Source organism: Ursus arctos, unplaced genomic scaffold, assembly GCF_023065955.2.
Source record: "Ursus arctos isolate Adak ecotype North America unplaced genomic scaffold, UrsArc2.0 scaffold_37, whole genome shotgun sequence".
Lineage (NCBI taxonomy): Eukaryota > Metazoa > Chordata > Mammalia > Carnivora > Ursidae > Ursus > Ursus arctos.
In genome coordinates this window covers 6,982,473-6,998,536 of record NW_026623053.1, presented here as the reverse complement: position 1 = coordinate 6,998,536, position 16,064 = coordinate 6,982,473, and the positions used below count along the sequence as shown (strand labels likewise).

The 16,064-nt window shown below is 46.8% G+C and overlaps 1 protein-coding gene across 3 annotated transcripts in view; it reads left to right on the top strand.

Annotated features, from left to right (window-relative positions):
- Nucleotides 1-16,064, top strand: part of STXBP6 (syntaxin binding protein 6) — a 239,345-nt gene that overhangs the window by 163,365 nt on the left and 59,916 nt on the right. Inside the window, exon 1 of one of the 3 annotated variants that reach the window (XM_044379615.3) lies at nucleotides 4,398-5,091. The exons of the other annotated variants lie outside the window; for them this stretch is intronic. Within the exon in view, the coding sequence (XP_044235550.1) occupies nucleotide 5,091 (1 nt within the window). The 5' untranslated portion in view covers nucleotides 4,398-5,090. Of the gene's footprint in view, nucleotides 1-4,397; nucleotides 5,092-16,064 lie in introns of those variants that run through there. 3 annotated transcript variants of the gene reach the window in all.

The window sequence follows — 16,064 nt, the reverse complement described above, 5'->3', positions numbered from 1 at the left end:
TTCGTGTGGTGCTGCACTGGCCTGAGAGTGGGTGGCGTGGTCAGTGTGTAGCCACTTCTCCTACCCTTCTACTGCGGTCTGTCTTCATCTCGGGCGGGGCGGGGGTGCTTGTTCTTGCTCTGTCAGTGGTTTCTTGTTCTTGAGTGGTCGTTACTTGTTCCTGTAAGGAGCAGCCAAGTCAGGAGCAACCTGTGTCACCATCTTGGTGACGTCACCATCTTGGTGACGTCACTCCACCAAGCTTTAGGGGGCGGGGTTTCCTGCTTTTGAGAAGGGGGGCTATATTAGAATCACTGTCCCTTGGGAAACAAGTCAGAATAGGATTCCTTCAGCGTGTCACTGAAATTTAAAATGAAAATTTGTTGATTCAGACGTGGAGATATTCGGTACTTTCTGTTCCTGAATTCTCCTTATGCATGGAAATGGGAATCATGAGCTGTTAGCAGCCGTTCCTTCAGGTCATTTTAACCAACAATTTTCAAAATTATGTTTGAAGATATAAATATGTTTTTGACATGAGGAAATTGAGTTTTTTCTCCTCTACCTTTCATAAGGAATAGATTCGTCTGCAGCGAGCCTCACTCCGCAGAATGTGAGTGGCTTTTGGCTGCATTGAATCTCCAAGGTTTACTGAAACCTTCCCTTTCTTTTTCTTCTGTAGAAGATACGCCCTTTTAGCAGAGATAGCAAGTCAGTTACATGCCCAAAAGTGCCTATTTCTTAAGGAGGGAAGGCAGTCTTTAATAACGTTTTTGTTTTGTTTTAGTTGTTTTCCCCCGTTTTAAAACATAGCCTGTTGATTTGTTCTTTCATGTGCCAGTTATTTAAGAGCTTGCCTTGTGTTGTGGGAAAGTTCCATTTCAAAATATTTTAAAAAGGCATTCTTCTTGGGGAGGAGAGCCTGACATTTCCATTAGCTTTTACAGAAGAATCCCAGGGGCATTTAGCCACTATGGAAGAATAACTAACTGGTTAGTGAGTCAACTCTCCAAACCAAAACAGCACAATGGAGAGTTCACTGACTGAGTCCAGGCCCGCAATTGCAGTGGGTCAGTTTTCAGTAATAAACTCAGCGTTTTGGAATTTTTATCTCATATCTAATAGCAGCCTTTCGAGGTACTCACCGTGGAGACGAGGGATTGGGAGTTCCCGTGTCTGAGTAGTTCCCTTCAAGCGGACCCCTTGGCAGGGGAGGGAGTAGAGGCCTCGTTCATTACTCATGGCCCATGGTATAAATTTTTGTGGTATCCTGAGATGTTCTGGAAGACAAAAAGGACATTAGGTAAAAACTAAGGAAATCTGAATTAAGAATGGGCTTAATAATAATGTTCCAATAAGGATTCATTAGTTTCAACAAATGTATCTCCTGGGGCCCCTGGGTGGCGCAGTCGTTGAGCGTCTGCCTCCGGCTCAGGGCGTGATCCTGGCGTTCCGGGATCGAGTCCCACATCGGGCTCCTCGGCTGGGAGCCTGCTTCTTCCTCTCCCACTCCCCCTGCTTGTGTTCCCTCTCTCACTGGCTGTCCCTCTGACACATAAATAAATAAAATCTTTAAAAAAAAAAAAAAAAACAAATGTATCTCCTCCCTTATATGTAAGACGTTAACGATAGGAGAAACTGGGTATGCCTGCAGAGGAACTCTGTATTCTCCTCACAACTTTTCTGTAAATCTAAACCTGTTCTAGAACATAAAGTTTATTAAAAAATAATAAATGCCTATAGAAAATTAGGGAAGTACAGAGAAGGGAAAAAAAATGTTTGGCCTGCAGTTCTAACACTCAGAGGAACACTGCTTTCATATGTAGTGAAATATGTACATTGTTATAAGATGTACCCATATAATTTCATAATTTCCTTTTCTAATGAACATCTTTCTATGTCATGAAATATGTTGTAGAATTATAGTTGTTGCATAGTGTTCAATAAATAAAAATATGTCATAACGTATTTAACCAATCCCTTCTTATTGGACATGGAAGTTATTAGCCATGTTTCATCATTACAACCAATGCCATGACTTAGCCCTGTAATTACAGCTTTGTTCACATTCACTATTACTACCCCAGGAGCACTTTCTAGAAATGGCATTACTGGCTCCAGGAATATGCAAGTTTCAAAAACGGTGGTAGCTTTTCAGTGCATAGCTTTGAATTATCTATCAAGTGGAATGGCCTATGTATGAGGGAGCATACAAACGATTGAATTTATGGGGGAGAGGCGGTGGGCAAGAGCTGTTAGGTCAGAAGTTGAAGTTCTGGCAGAAGCGTTCCGTTTATTTATTATTGAAGCTTTACTGGAAACGACTAGGAGTGAGGGAGGGACCTGGAAGAGAATGACTAAATCAAGCCCACGGAGGCATGTGGAAGAGCTGAATAGATACAGGTCCCTGTAGGCTTGGAAGAAGTAGAGGTCTGGAAACAGGTAGGGCAGGGCTACGGTTGTGGGTGCTCGTTCTGCTGGATCCAAGGGGAAGACAAAGGCACAAGTTTCGGGCATCTCAAGGTTAGTTAAGTGGGGGCCTGGTCTAATAGGTATGGGAACCCCTTTCCCTTATGATCAATCACCCAGAAGAGGGAAGAAGGGTAGGCATGGGTGGGCAGTGGCCACTGTCGGTAGGAACCTATCTGGAGATAGGTCAAGATGTATCAGACAGTGAGGAGAGGACCCCGCCAAGGTATGGAAAGGATTTGGTTTGTATCTTTCCATCTGGAGGCCACTAGCAGCCAATTTGGGGGAAATGGAAATGAACCTTTCCCGTTAATGGAGATACTGATGACACATCTGCATTGCACAACAGCGTCCCTCCAGCTGCCCACTAGCCCCGACGGGCACAGTTCTTCCTCTTTCCCAGTCATTTGGTAGCTGAGCTCCAGGATGGTGAGGGGACCGTACCTACTCCTAACATTGCAATTCTCCTGTCTGAACACGCCAGCCCAGATTATCAGCTTTTCCGAGTCTATCCATGTCAGTATCGGGAACAGCCCCCAGGTAGTTTCCTGGTCTCTCCCCTGCCCTCAGGGAGCTCAGGTCTGCTCCCATATAACCCGGATGCCTTCGTGTTATGAGTAGCTCTAGGTGAACAGCAGTAGTGCGTTGTGTTTCTGTGTTCAGATGTGCTCGATTTGTGAATGTCACTCTGTTGTTTGACTTGTTGTTCATCACATCTTTTTCTTATTTTGAGCATTTTCCTGTTAAAGGTTTAGATGCCTTTACTCATGATATTTTGAGTAGAGGCTCAAATATGGACTTGAGTTCTTTTCTGAGATCTGCTCCCTCCACAGGGATTTGCTTTCCTGCCATAACTTGAGCAGTATTCCAGTGTAACCTGCGTCTGCTGGCGGGAGCTCTGGCCACCCACCAGCTCCTATAGAAAATGAGGAGGTTCCAGAAGGCATAGATCCCCAAGGAAGGTATAGAGAGTGCTGCCTCTGAGTTTTACCCTGGAATTAATGACCCACAAACCTGAATACAGTCTGAGCCTTCGTCACAGAAAGCCCACTCTACTATTCTGCTCAGATTTGCAGAAAAATCCAGAAGATCAAATCTCTGGACTGCTCTCTGGTGGTAACCTTACCTGCAGAGTATAGGGGGATGCGCGTAGGTGGTAGGGGAGGGGAAAGAGTGTGAGAACAAGGATCTCAAAACAGTAAAACAGGATCTGCACAGTGGCCTCGATTTGGGGCTTCTCAAAGCAATGAGCGAATACCCTTTCAGTGGATGCATGTGGAAAAGCTTATGAAATATGACTCATCTAACCTTTCAAAAACTGGAATTTCCCACAATACTGCGTCCCCTTTTCTGCCCTCTAGCTGTCCCTGCTCCCCCTTCTTTTCTTGTTAGGACTGGGTTCATGATAATCCGTTGGTTCATGACATGTCCTCATCATTGATTCACACGTGAGCCACTTCTGTGTATCGGGTCATTTTTAATAACTGTCTTCTATTAATGGGAGCTGGGCTGCTTCCAGGCTTTTGCTCTCGTGTCTGCCTTGACCTCTCATTTTCACACACAGCACCCCAGTACCCCACAGCCATGACAGCAGAGCAGCACACCACACACCTAGATCGCAGGTCCTGGCACTAGGGACGTGGCCCTCTTACATCCTTCACATGCCCCAGCTACGACCGTGAGAAGTTCACTGTCCTTCAGAGATGCCCCTGGTCTGTGCACACAGCACACAAAGGCTTCGCCAGGCAAACCGCAAGCTCGCCCATGGCGGAGTGAATGTGCAGAAGCGAACTGAGCGTGCTTGTACCCCCTGGGGGATTGGGACTTGGTTTTACATGCTTTAGGAAATTTTCAGAAGCTTTGATTGTGTTTCTAGCCACTGCTTTTTTTTTTTTCTTCTTCAATGTCAGAAGCAAATTCCTAGTTGAGGCCTAGCTTAGGAGGCTTTCCGCTAGTCTCCCTAGGGAACACTCTAAACAATATAGTGACTTAGTAAGTCTGGGTTGTTGTTTTGTTTTGGGTTGGGTTTTTGAGTGTTTTCCCAGTCCCCTTTAGCACAGGACAGTCTGGAACATGAGGAGCAGAGAAGACAAATGTCAGTTCAGTAATGTCGTTTCTTGGCCCCTCACTCACAAAGGCAGCCAGACCCTTCTCACAGTACATGGCTGTCAGGCCTCGTGGTAGAAAGAGTCAGCATTCAGGGGGTGGAGAGAGAGAGCGTATGCCCACAGGAGAACCAGGAAGAAGAGACGAGTCATGCGAGAGTTGCTCTCAGGTCCGTAGGGACAGGGACATCAGACACCCCCAGCGGGGAGCTTGCTGCGTCCCAGAGCCCTCGGGAGCTGCCCTGCAGTTGCTCGGGAATCATTCTGTCTGCTGGGCTTTTTATCGTCCACAGGGGCAGCTCCTGCCAACCAAGATCCTGCTTCTGTTTTGTAAAGAGGGGGCCTGGAGCTCAGGGAAAGACAGACTGTGTGGAGAGGCAAGAAACATTAAAAGGAGGGGAAGAAAATGGATTCTGTCAAGTTGTTTGTACAGTTCCTCTCCTTTTTTCCTCATCTCTTCTTAAAATAATTGCTTTAGGTCTGTAATAGAATTGCCATCAAACCAACCCTGAGAGTCGGTTCTCTTGGACACAGACAAGTAAGTAAAAGTGCGCCGAATGAGCCCATGGTGCGCGAGTGAAAAGAATTATTGATCCAAAGCTGGGAGCCAGTTGGGAACAGGAAGAGGGCGAGAGATTTTGTTGTCATTGATCAATAATATCTTGATGCTAAGTATTTATTCCAGGATCAGAATGGATTACAGGGGGCACCTGGGTGGCTCGGTCGGTAGAGTGTCTGCCTTCGGCTCAGGTCATGATCCCAGGGGCCTGGGATCCAGTCCCGCATCCGGCTCCCTGCTCAGGGGGGAGCCTGCTTCTCCCTCTGCCTCTGCTGCTCCCCCTGCTGTGTGCTTGCGCCCTCTGTCTCTCTGACAAATAAAGAAAATCTTTGAAAAAAAAAATGGATTACAGGAAAAGCATTAGAATGCAGAGCTCCTCACTCTTACTGCGGTCATCGTCCTGCTCCCCTCTCCTCCCCCTCCCCCTCCTCCTCTTCTAAGGAGGAGGACTTGTCTTCACCTTACACATAAAGGCGGTACAGAAGATAACAACGGCCCTAACGAAAGCAATCTGACGTATTATTTTCCATGTAATATTTAATGACTGATTATTTCTTAGGCATGGTGTACTGAATATATGGAAATTTCCCTCCTAGTTTTTTATTGTTCGTTTTCGTTTTCTCGTTTTCTAGAGTTCATGTGCTTTTACCGCTTTACAGACTCTCAGGAGTCTCTCTCGTGTTTACTCGTCGAAACACTGAGGCCTGTGGTGGTTCTGATCCAACAGGGCATAGTGAGAACTTTCGGAACAGGGCCCTCCTGTCACCCTTCCTTCTTGCTCGGTTTCCTTTCAGGCACAATGGGCATAGGCACGATCGTTCCCTTCCCGTTTAGGGTGCTCACAGAAATCTGCTCACGCAGATATCAGACCACCTCCTGAGACGGCAAATACCGAGTTTGATTCCGCCAAGAGGGCAGAGGAGGTGGGAAGGGATGGGAAGGAAGGTGACGGGTGGGAGTGAGATGTCTCACTGTAGTACTTTTGAGTCGTGTGAATGTTATTACCTACTTAAAATAAAAGATGTAAAATGAAATTTAGAAAAGAATGAGGAATCAGCAGGCACCGGTGGTCATTATAAATGACTTTGAGGTCTTTGGTTACATAGAGATCATTGTAAAAAGGCCATTCCATTCAATTGACAGACGTCCAGCTGACTGTCTCGATGCCCCCGTGCGTGGCCAGGATCTCACGTGCTGTCTGTTGTTTAACTACGGCCTGTTCATCTCGCTCAGACTTCTTGGTATTTCCTATAGACTCCAGCAATACGGATTACGTATTATGCCAAATATATATCTACTGAATTGAATCAACACTCTTAAGGTAGAGTGTGTGAGAGAGGAAGCCAAGCTTAAAAAGTAAAATATTTTTATAATCCCTGGCATATAAGAAAATTGAAGAAAACCAAGCAAGCTCAAGATGTTTAGTTCCAGGGCACCTGGGTGGCACGGCGGTTAAGCGTCTGCCTTCCGCTCAGGGCGTGATCCTGGCGTTGTGGGATCGAGCCCCACATCAGGCTCCTCCGCTCGGAGCCTGCTTCTTCCTCTCCCACTCCCCTGCTTGTGTTCCCTCTCTCGCTGGCTGTCTCTATCTCTGTCGAATAAATAAATAAAATCTTAAAAAAAGAAAAAAAGATGTTCAGCTCAAAACACTCGTTAGCTCTGTGTTAAATCACAGTCACTGGTATCTGGTTCATCATCGCTGTAATTTTTAATGTTCTGAAACGTTACCTGTTGAAGTTGTTCAAAATCCAGTAAGTGCCTTCCCATGCCCAATTAAATGCCCAATTACCAATTTTAGGCTCTTGACTTAACATTTTAAAATGAGATGAACCTCGCCCTGCAGCTGAATTGTTAATGGATGGCAGATCTCAAGGGAAGTGCGATCTTAAGCGTTCTCACTCAGAAACCGTGTTCCCACAGTTCCCACGTCCTTACCTGCTTCTCATCAAACCCTGTGTGCTGTCCCGAACCAGTGTGAGTTAGAACTGTGGGTGTCCTGTCAAGAAGAGGAAGAAAATTGAGGGCAAACAGGAGTCAGTGGAGCTTGGGCAGGGGCGCTGGAATCATTTCCTCTTCGAGAAAATAATAGTGCCTCGTGTTGAGGCCAGGAAACAAGACCAGGAAGCTGGGAGTTATGCTTTTGAATATAAATATGTATTTAACAAAATTACTTCCTAAACATTGAGTTTAAGCGGAGAGGAGTATCCAGGATTCTTGGCCAGGAAATGGGTTGTCTTCAGATTCCTCCCAGGTCAAGGTAATCTAAAAGACATCAGCGGCTCTCTGGGTGGTCTTACTGCTGTACTGGTACACGGGCCCATCCCAGTCGGTAAGGGCTTGTCTTTTTAGTTTCTTTGGAAGCCTGGAGGATGGTCTGCGGCATAAATCAGATCGGCTTCTTGCTTTGATCCTTATAAGCCCTACGCATCCTTCCAGCTACAGCTTGGATGGCGCTTTTTTCATAAGGAAGCTGTCCTGCGTCTCCCGAAAACCCACCTCACACCCCACTTCCCTACTCCACTCAGTAGGTGTTCTTTGCCTCCTCCAGATGCCAACCGATACGCCCCCTGCTGGTAAGAAATACACGTCGTGGCAATTATCGTATCCTACTTTGCGTTTTAGCGCTATGGACTTGTCATTTCTGGACTAAAACGCAAACTGCCTGAGGAGTAGGGCTGTCCTTGATTCCCCTTGTCGTCATTTCCGCCCTCAGCTCACCTCCCTTCCCTCCGCCCTCACCCCTCGGGCATCACTTTTCCTTCATGTGCGCACAATAAATATTTGTTGAGTGGATGTTATCCGTGCCTTCAGATTTTTCCAGAAGAATAGAATAGTCACACTGCTTTATGATCCAAGTGTTGGCAGTTTAAATTCTTAAGCAAAACAAAATTTACATAAACGTCGTATTCAGCTACGATTCCCTCCAGGGGAATTTAGGAAAGTTATGAGCATAACATTTTGCCACTCCCTGAAGAATAGTTTTCTTCTGCCATGAAGCTCTCTTCCTGCCAAGAGACCTCCCCTTGCCACTCCTCGCCCCACCCGTTCATTAGCCCTGCAGTCCCCTGTCAGCAGGGCTGTGACAGTCTCTTTGATTAAGAATCTCAGAAAAGGGGCGCCTGGGTGGCTCAGTCGTTAAGCGTCTGCCTTCGGCTCAGGGCGTGATCCCGGCGTTATGGGATCGAGCCCCACATCAGTCTCCTCCGCTGGGAGCCTGCTTCTTCCTCTCCCACTCCCCCTGCTTGTGTTCCTCTCTCGCTGGCTGTCTCTATCTGTGTCGAATAAATAAATAAAATCTTTAAAAAAAAAAAAGAATCTCAGAAGAGTCTAGGAGAATGACTGGGAAGAAGAAACTGAAGACAGTCTTTGTGGGTTCAACGTTTTAAAATGAATAGGTATTTTACCTTTTCTGCTTTTATTTGAAAAGATAGACTTTACTATTTTTATCAATATAATGGTTTTCTGTGTGTGTTATTAGAGACATCTAGACATCATAATGCGTAGCATACCTTCGTGTCCCACGCAGAACCACAGAACGTGAAAACTGGAAGGGGCTCAGGACTTCCTTCTGGTCTAGCTTCATCCTAGAAGTGATGAAATTGAGACCTAAACGGTAAAAGGCCCGTGTGGAAAACACGCACAGACAGGGAGGCAGAGTGGGTCCAAGAGCCGGAGCTCCCTGACTCCCGTCCAGGCCTTGCTGCCTCTCTCTGAAGCTTCCTCCGCTCAGCGTCCGTGTCGCTAGTCAGTGAGCTCCACTCCAGTGCTAATGGACCCAGGTTCCTTCCCCACGCAGGGCACTTCCTCCGCAGAGGACACGGCTTAGTTTCTAGGCCAAGTCTGGAGTCTGTCGAGCTGCTGTGTTCTGCAATGGAGCAAGCGAGGAACTACAGGGCCCTTCAATACCGGGAACATCAGCCTCTGCTGGAGAACCATTTTAATGAGCATGTCCTTCTGACAGGTGTCAGGAAGGCGATTTTCCTCCCTCTCAGGAAATGGCCGGTTGAGCTGTGGTTCTTTGAAAGGGACCTTTCTAAAGCTCCAGCAAAAAGCGTGTTATGTGTTCTCACATAAGTTTCCTTTCCTTTGTTGGCTCAGCAAACAACCTTTTTTCTCGTATCTGAAAAACAGCCATTTAATTAGCTTTACTTTTTCAATTAAGATGACCTTCCACCCATGACAATGCATGAACCACACTAGCTTTCTGCTTGGTTTATATTTTGATGAAAGAGCTTGTTTACATTAGGAAGTAATGTGGGTTCCGGCTGTTTTTCTCCAAAGTCTTTCAAGCACGGCGGCCAAGAGGCATGGGTGGGCTGGAGCCCGTGGCATAGCGTGGTGTGTACCCGTGGGTGGAACCAGAGCAAGGGCTTTTGACGATCCTCTTTTGAGCATGCCTCTCTTTGAGCCAGAGATGGAGACCAGTAGTATAATGAATTCCATTATAACACAAATCTGATATGAGGGCATCAACATTGGACACCAGCAGCCAAGGAACAAATCCTCTCATCCCCTCGGGCATTGATATGCAGCCTGGAGCCAGCTACACACACACACACACACACACACACACACACACACACACACCCCACCCTGCTCAGTTCAGGCCACTGGCCAGCAAATTTTCCTTGCACCCTCAAAAGGAGCAGAGAAGGAGTGAGCATTTTACCAAGGACAAAGCAGGGGAGGGAAGGGTGGATTTCCCCTCTCTCTGACAAATTGCCATTACTTAAGATGTAAAATTCCCATTTGCAGTGCTCGCTGTGTGCTAATTTCAGTTCGTGATCCTACGAATGCTGCCCTTATCTCCTTTATAAGGCGGTAGAATTGGCAGTGGAGATCTTCGGGACCTGCGCGTCAGCAAGAATAGGCCCTCAGCTCTCTGAGACGGGTGTGCTGGTCTGCGGACCGTCGGACACGATGTCTGAGGGACAGAGTGTATGCAGGAGTCCAGGTGCATATGGCTGTGCCCTTAGGAGTGCTTCTCCCACACCCTCGTGTTTCTATCAGGGAAGGAGGAGATGGAATTTCATCTACAGAGGGAACCTCCTTCCGAAGGAGAAGGGAGAAGGGAGAAAGTTCGTGGTTGTGGTCCAGCACAAAGGAGGAAGAACGAGCATGGCATGCAGAAGGCAGTGACCTTTCCTGTCCTTTCTTCTAGGGGACACCCCAGTGGCTCGAGTCCGGACATGGAAGTCACTGTTCTCATTTGTTCATGTCATTAGAATCTCGAACCAGTCACACTGTGGCTGTTTCCACCTGCGCTCTCCCCCTCTGGAAATGTGGCGCTTTCACCTTCCATTCTGGTACTTGAGAGAGTGACTGTGCTCGGGATGTAGCCCTCCTCCTCGCTGGGGGAGCCCGTTTCTCCTCTTCCTTCAAGTCTCCCTTTAGAACTTGCCTCCTCTGAAAACTGGCCTGCCTCTTCGGGCCTGTTGAACCCTCCATTTGCACTGAAATATAATTACCATTTCTCACTTGATTTTTTTTTTCATCTAAATATAACCTGAAAACCCTTGAGAACCAGGGACTATATCCTATTTTGCCTGGAGTGCCAAAAAAGTTAATCAACAAGAGCCTGCTATAATATTATCAGGGAACACATTTTCATTGAGGGAGCCTTCTGGGTTCTGAATGTGGAACACTTGATAAGTCATCTTAAGTTTGGCTGAAGCTGCCTTTGCACTTCCTGTGGGGGCAAAATGCTTCCCAAGCAAATGAAGAGAATGCTGAAATAGTTACAAAAAGAAGGTTTAACCTATTAAACTAAACAAACACAAAAAGCCGCTGCAGTTTAAGACTGATCATTGGCTGGTGAAGAGCATATTTCCTTTGTGTTCCTGAATTAGATTCAGTATGGCAGAGTCCTAAAATGAGTGTTGAAGAGAAATACCATAGACCTTTTAGGAAAGGGTGGGAATGTGGGCTAGACAGCCAAGGAAATTCTCATGGCAGAGGAAGGATCTGGAATTGGCCTGTGAAGGGTAGGCACAATTTAGATTTGCAGGAGGCAGCTGTGAAGGCATCCCAGGCTGAGAAGAGTCAGGGGGCAGCAGCTTGCAGCCAGGCAGGCTAGGACATGTGCAAGGCCCTGGCACTTTGGGATGCCAAAGTCTGGGTGACTTATAAATAACAGCAATGGATTCTTCACAGTTCTGGAGACTGGTTAGTCCAGGATCAAAGCACTAGCAGATTCGGTGCCTGGTGAGAGCCCTCACCCTGCTTCACAGATGGGTCCCCTTGGGGTCTCTCCATCCCCGTGACCTAATCACCTCCCAAAGGCCCCATCTCTAAACACCATCACGTTGGGGGTTAGGATTTAGAAAAACGCGGGTGAGCAAAATATTTTCCTGACTCCACTCTGGTGGAGTCCGTCTGGGAAGGATGGAGTAGAAAGTAAGGTTGGATAGGTGGGTTCCAGCCAGGCACCCAGCACCCAGGGACACGTATGATCCATTGCATTGTGAATTACTTAAGGAATCAAATATTTTTTTTCTAAAAATAAATTTATAATTTAGACTTGAAATCTCAGGGCTTCCAGATGCTTCTACCCATCAGGTTAACGTCTTCTACATGTGACAAGAGGATTGACAGCAGTGGGAAGGACTTGAACCCGAGCTATTTGTGCAGATTTCTTTCTAACTGACGATCTACAGATGATGGCCTGGCGTCAAGAAGGCAGCCTTTGCGATATATCTGGGGTGGACCCTGGCTTCTCACTGTAGAACTCTCGGTGATGTCATTGACCTTCTTAGCAGAGGAAACACATAGGAAAGAAACATTAATTCTGTCCTTGTAATAGTATCAGACCCTAAAGTGGCCTTTGTGATGTGTGTTAGTCACTTCCTCAGAGTCTGCTTAGAATTGGCACAGTTTTGCCAGCGCTTATACTTTCGTGATGGCTTGTGTGATGCGTGCTCTACAAGGGTCTCGGAACCCCAAAATGTGCGCGCTCGGTATCATGTATGATCAGTGACCTCACACACAGCATCGCAGCAACAGAGAGGTCCAGGAATCTGTGGTTTTGTTGATAAAATTTGGGTTTGAAGAACTGAATCTTTATGGGAATCTTGGCATAGCTTAGTTTCTCTGTTTCTTCAATATTGCTAGTTCCTGGAGAGATTTCCTCCTTCACACATGCGCCAGTATCCCTCGATGCTAAGGTCTGCTGAAGGCTCAGCAAACGCTCGGTAAGGAATGGATCTGTTGGCCATGGGGATCTTGGCCTGTGGAGTCAGATGGAAAGAAAACGGGTACAAATGTGTACCTGGTCTAAGACGTCCTCTATAAGGATGATCAGGAAATTGATTTCCTTTAGCCATTAGTGGAACAAGGAAGAGGTAGCAGGTGCAATGCCTGTATTACCTCCTTGTTCCAGAGAGGTAGGCTCTTATGAAGTTACAGCCTCCTGTGAGTAAGATGCCTCTTTGAGTCCATGGTCCTTGACGGTGATATTTGAGTGGACTAGAACTTAGGGGATGGGAGGCTCTCCGAGTCTCTGAGTTAGTGATATTAACATTTGGAAAACGTGACCCATCCTCATCACAAACCCTCCAGGCCCCGTCCAGCAGTGAGCCTTGGCTGGAAAGCAGCAGCACGGTACAGTGGCCACACACTGAAGATGAGATCTCTTACACTTGCTCCCGCAGGTAGTAAGTACTCAGCCGCTTGCCGCACTGTGAGGCTTCCGGTGACCTTTGGACCCCTCCCATCATCATCTGGCACATTCCTGATACACAGTTTGACAGGGCAAGACCTCCGGCACATATTCATCCTCTCTGTGGCAATTCTTCAAAACCGTGGCAAACTGCCAGTTACACCTATGCTGTTTGATAGACTTCACGCAGTCTACGGCCATACCACCCTGAACGCGCCTGATCTCGTCTGATAGACTTCATGCAAAGCCTTTCATTTTGTATCTTTTTATTTCCAGTGCCATCCCCCCACTTTCTACCACCCCACCCCCCGACATTCACATTTCATGCGACGGATAGTATTGATGCTTACTACACACAAGGAATGCTCTAGATACTTCACTGTACTTTGATTAGGAGTGGGGGCTGGAGGGTGGCACAGCGGTTAAGCGTCTGCCTTCGGCTCAGGGTGTGATCCCGGCGTTATGGGATCGAGCCCCACATCAGGCTCCTCCGCTGGGAGCCTGCTTCTTCCTCTCCCACTCCCCCTGCTTGTGTTCCCTCTCTCGCTGGCTGTCTCTATCTCTTTCAAATAAATAAATAAAATCTTTAACAAAAAAAAAAAAAGGAGTGGGGGCTGGAGAAGGGATAGATGCAAAAGCTGTGACTCACAGTATAAAATTCTTTAGTGAGAACAGGAAATAGCTTCTCTCCGTCAAGGTGCTCAAAAGGGGCTTATAGACCTGCCACACGGAAATAGTGCAACATAAGTAGGCAACATACTGGTGTGGCTTGTAGAAAAAATGTAAGTTTAGAATGTCAATTAAAACTTTAGTCTCTTTGAGAATGTGGCCAAACAATGGCTCCCTAAGTACCCACAGTAGAAGATGACCGCGGCGTCATGGTTTTCGAAAATACTGGCCTCCCCAAATAGGAATCCAGATCAGTCCAATGCTGAATGGGAACTCATTGCATTGTGTTCTCCTTTTTAAAGTGTTCTGTTTAGATCTAGCTCTTTGTCTAAAAGGGAACATGAAGAACACAGCTGGGGTCCGTGAAGCTAGTTAGTCATTGAAAAGAAGACCCATCTGGGTAGGCTGAAGGAACTGGCATGCGTTATAGGAGAAAACTGGAGACCAATCAAATGACTTTCAAGAATATGAAATGAAATGGCTTTAATCATCACCTCAAAGGAGAGTTTCTCATCATGAAGCTCTTTGTTGGGGTGAGTTGTAAATTATTGTGGAGGTAACAAGAAGCTAGAATAAGAATCTGCATAAAGTAGCCGAGAAGGTGGCATGCCCGAGACATGGGGGGAGAGTAAACCTCTTGAGACATCTTCCAACTCTGTAATTCTGTATCGCCTTGGCTACAGACAGAGGCAGAAGTGCAAAGCACACATGCAGGATCGGGTAAGGGAGTGTTAGCTATGTCAGATTGCCGTAACATAGTGAACAGAACTGCAACTTGTATGTTGAAAGAAGGCAAAATGTTGCTTTTGAATGAGCCAATGAAGTTAGAATTTTTAGTATTTCATTGGTCTAAAGAATTTACAAATTCTGTCCCTGGTTAAAAGTGCTTAGTTTTAAAGCTAGTTTAAGTTACCTTGCAATGCAAAATTGGTGATTTCTTTTTTTAAAGATTTTATTTATTTATTCGACAGAGACAGAGACAGCCAGTGAGAGAGGGAACACAAGCAGGGGGAGTGGGAGAGGAAGAAGCAGGCTCCTAGCAGAAGAGCCTGATGTGGGGCTCGATCCCATAACGCCAGGACCACACCCTGAGCCAAAGGCAGATGCTTAACCGCTGTGCCACCCAGGCACCCCCAAAATTGGTGATTTCTGCCCCAAATTACAGTCAAAATAGACTGAAGGTCTTAAGTTTTGGTACCAGATCAAAGGCATGCAAAGGGTTTGAGAATGCAAAGTTAGTAGGTCCACTTACTAGCATGCTCGATTCTTCGATAATGTATTCTCTGCCTAACATAAACTATGTCTATCTATAATGTGTGCTCTTGCTACTAAAGAGAATATAATACCTTCTTTACTTCCAAGGTGGAGGGCACACAGAGGCTTTCAGCAGCACTGAGAAGCTGCACTCCATAGGCCATCCACCAGAAAGTGGGGTGAGCGCCCGGCTCTGTCCCTGAGCGCACGGGCACAGACGTTAGTGACCACAGTTGGAGCTGGCCGAGAGCAGCAGCTCCTCTCCTTGGCCCGGTACGGTGATTCGGATTGGCCTGATAGAATAGCCTCTGGTCTAGGCTCCAAGTCTGAAGGAGAGGAAAGATACCACGGGACAAGCAAGTGGAGGCCTGCCCAACATGACCCGCTGAGTTTTGAGAAGAGCTAACGTATCAATAGTTACTTGTGCCTCATCTCCTTAAGACAGTCTGTCCTCCAATTATGCTCCAATTTATGTGCAAATTGCCAGTGGGGACTTGGGTAGAGAAAGCCAAGCACATCCCCACTCCTTCAGCATCAGAGGGTCAGGTGTTTCGCTCCTTTTGTTCTGAATCTTCATCAAGGCCATGCTGTTGAAAGATCCCCAGGGATTTTTCTTTGGAAGGAATCATTTAACACAAGTGCTATCATTTATTTCAGAAATGATTCCTAGGCTGTCCATAAATACTAATGAGGTGCCTAACAATGCATTCCACCTCGCGTCTGCAGCAGGAGTCACCGAGGGGCTGGCTCTCTGCACGGCAAGTGGCTCTTCACCACATGTCAGAATCCGTAGTCAGGTGTGCCTGGTTACTCTTTCTTTTCCTTCCCTCATATTGCCTTGAATGGCCCCGGACAGAAAGGAAAACAGACATGGCCAAAAAGAGAGTAGGGTGGGGGAGATATTGCTAACCACACTCAGCAGTGCATACAGCAAATCCTTGATCGTTCCTGATGAGAGTGGAGATATTTCATGTGATGCATATTTGAGTTAGGACTCTGGGTAGGGCATCCTGCCAGGTGCCCTGAAGTAGACATACTCTTATTCTCTGGTTACTGATAATCTGGTAGCTGAGATCGCACATACAGATAAATACAAATATCTTTACTCCGACACACATACAAAGCATGATGTTGGATGGACAGTGGCCTCCAGTACACTAGGCGCCAGGGTGTGAAGCTGACTGGGACTTGGTGACCGACCTTGAGGATGCCCTCTGGGAGCAGATCAACAGCTATGGGGAGTAGGACAGACTGCCCCTTTTCCGTGTGTCCACGACTGCCATCCGGTCTAAGCCACCATCGCCCCTCCTGGACTCCTGCGGAAGATACTCCTCTGTGATTTCCCTGCCTCCCACACACTCCTGCACACCCT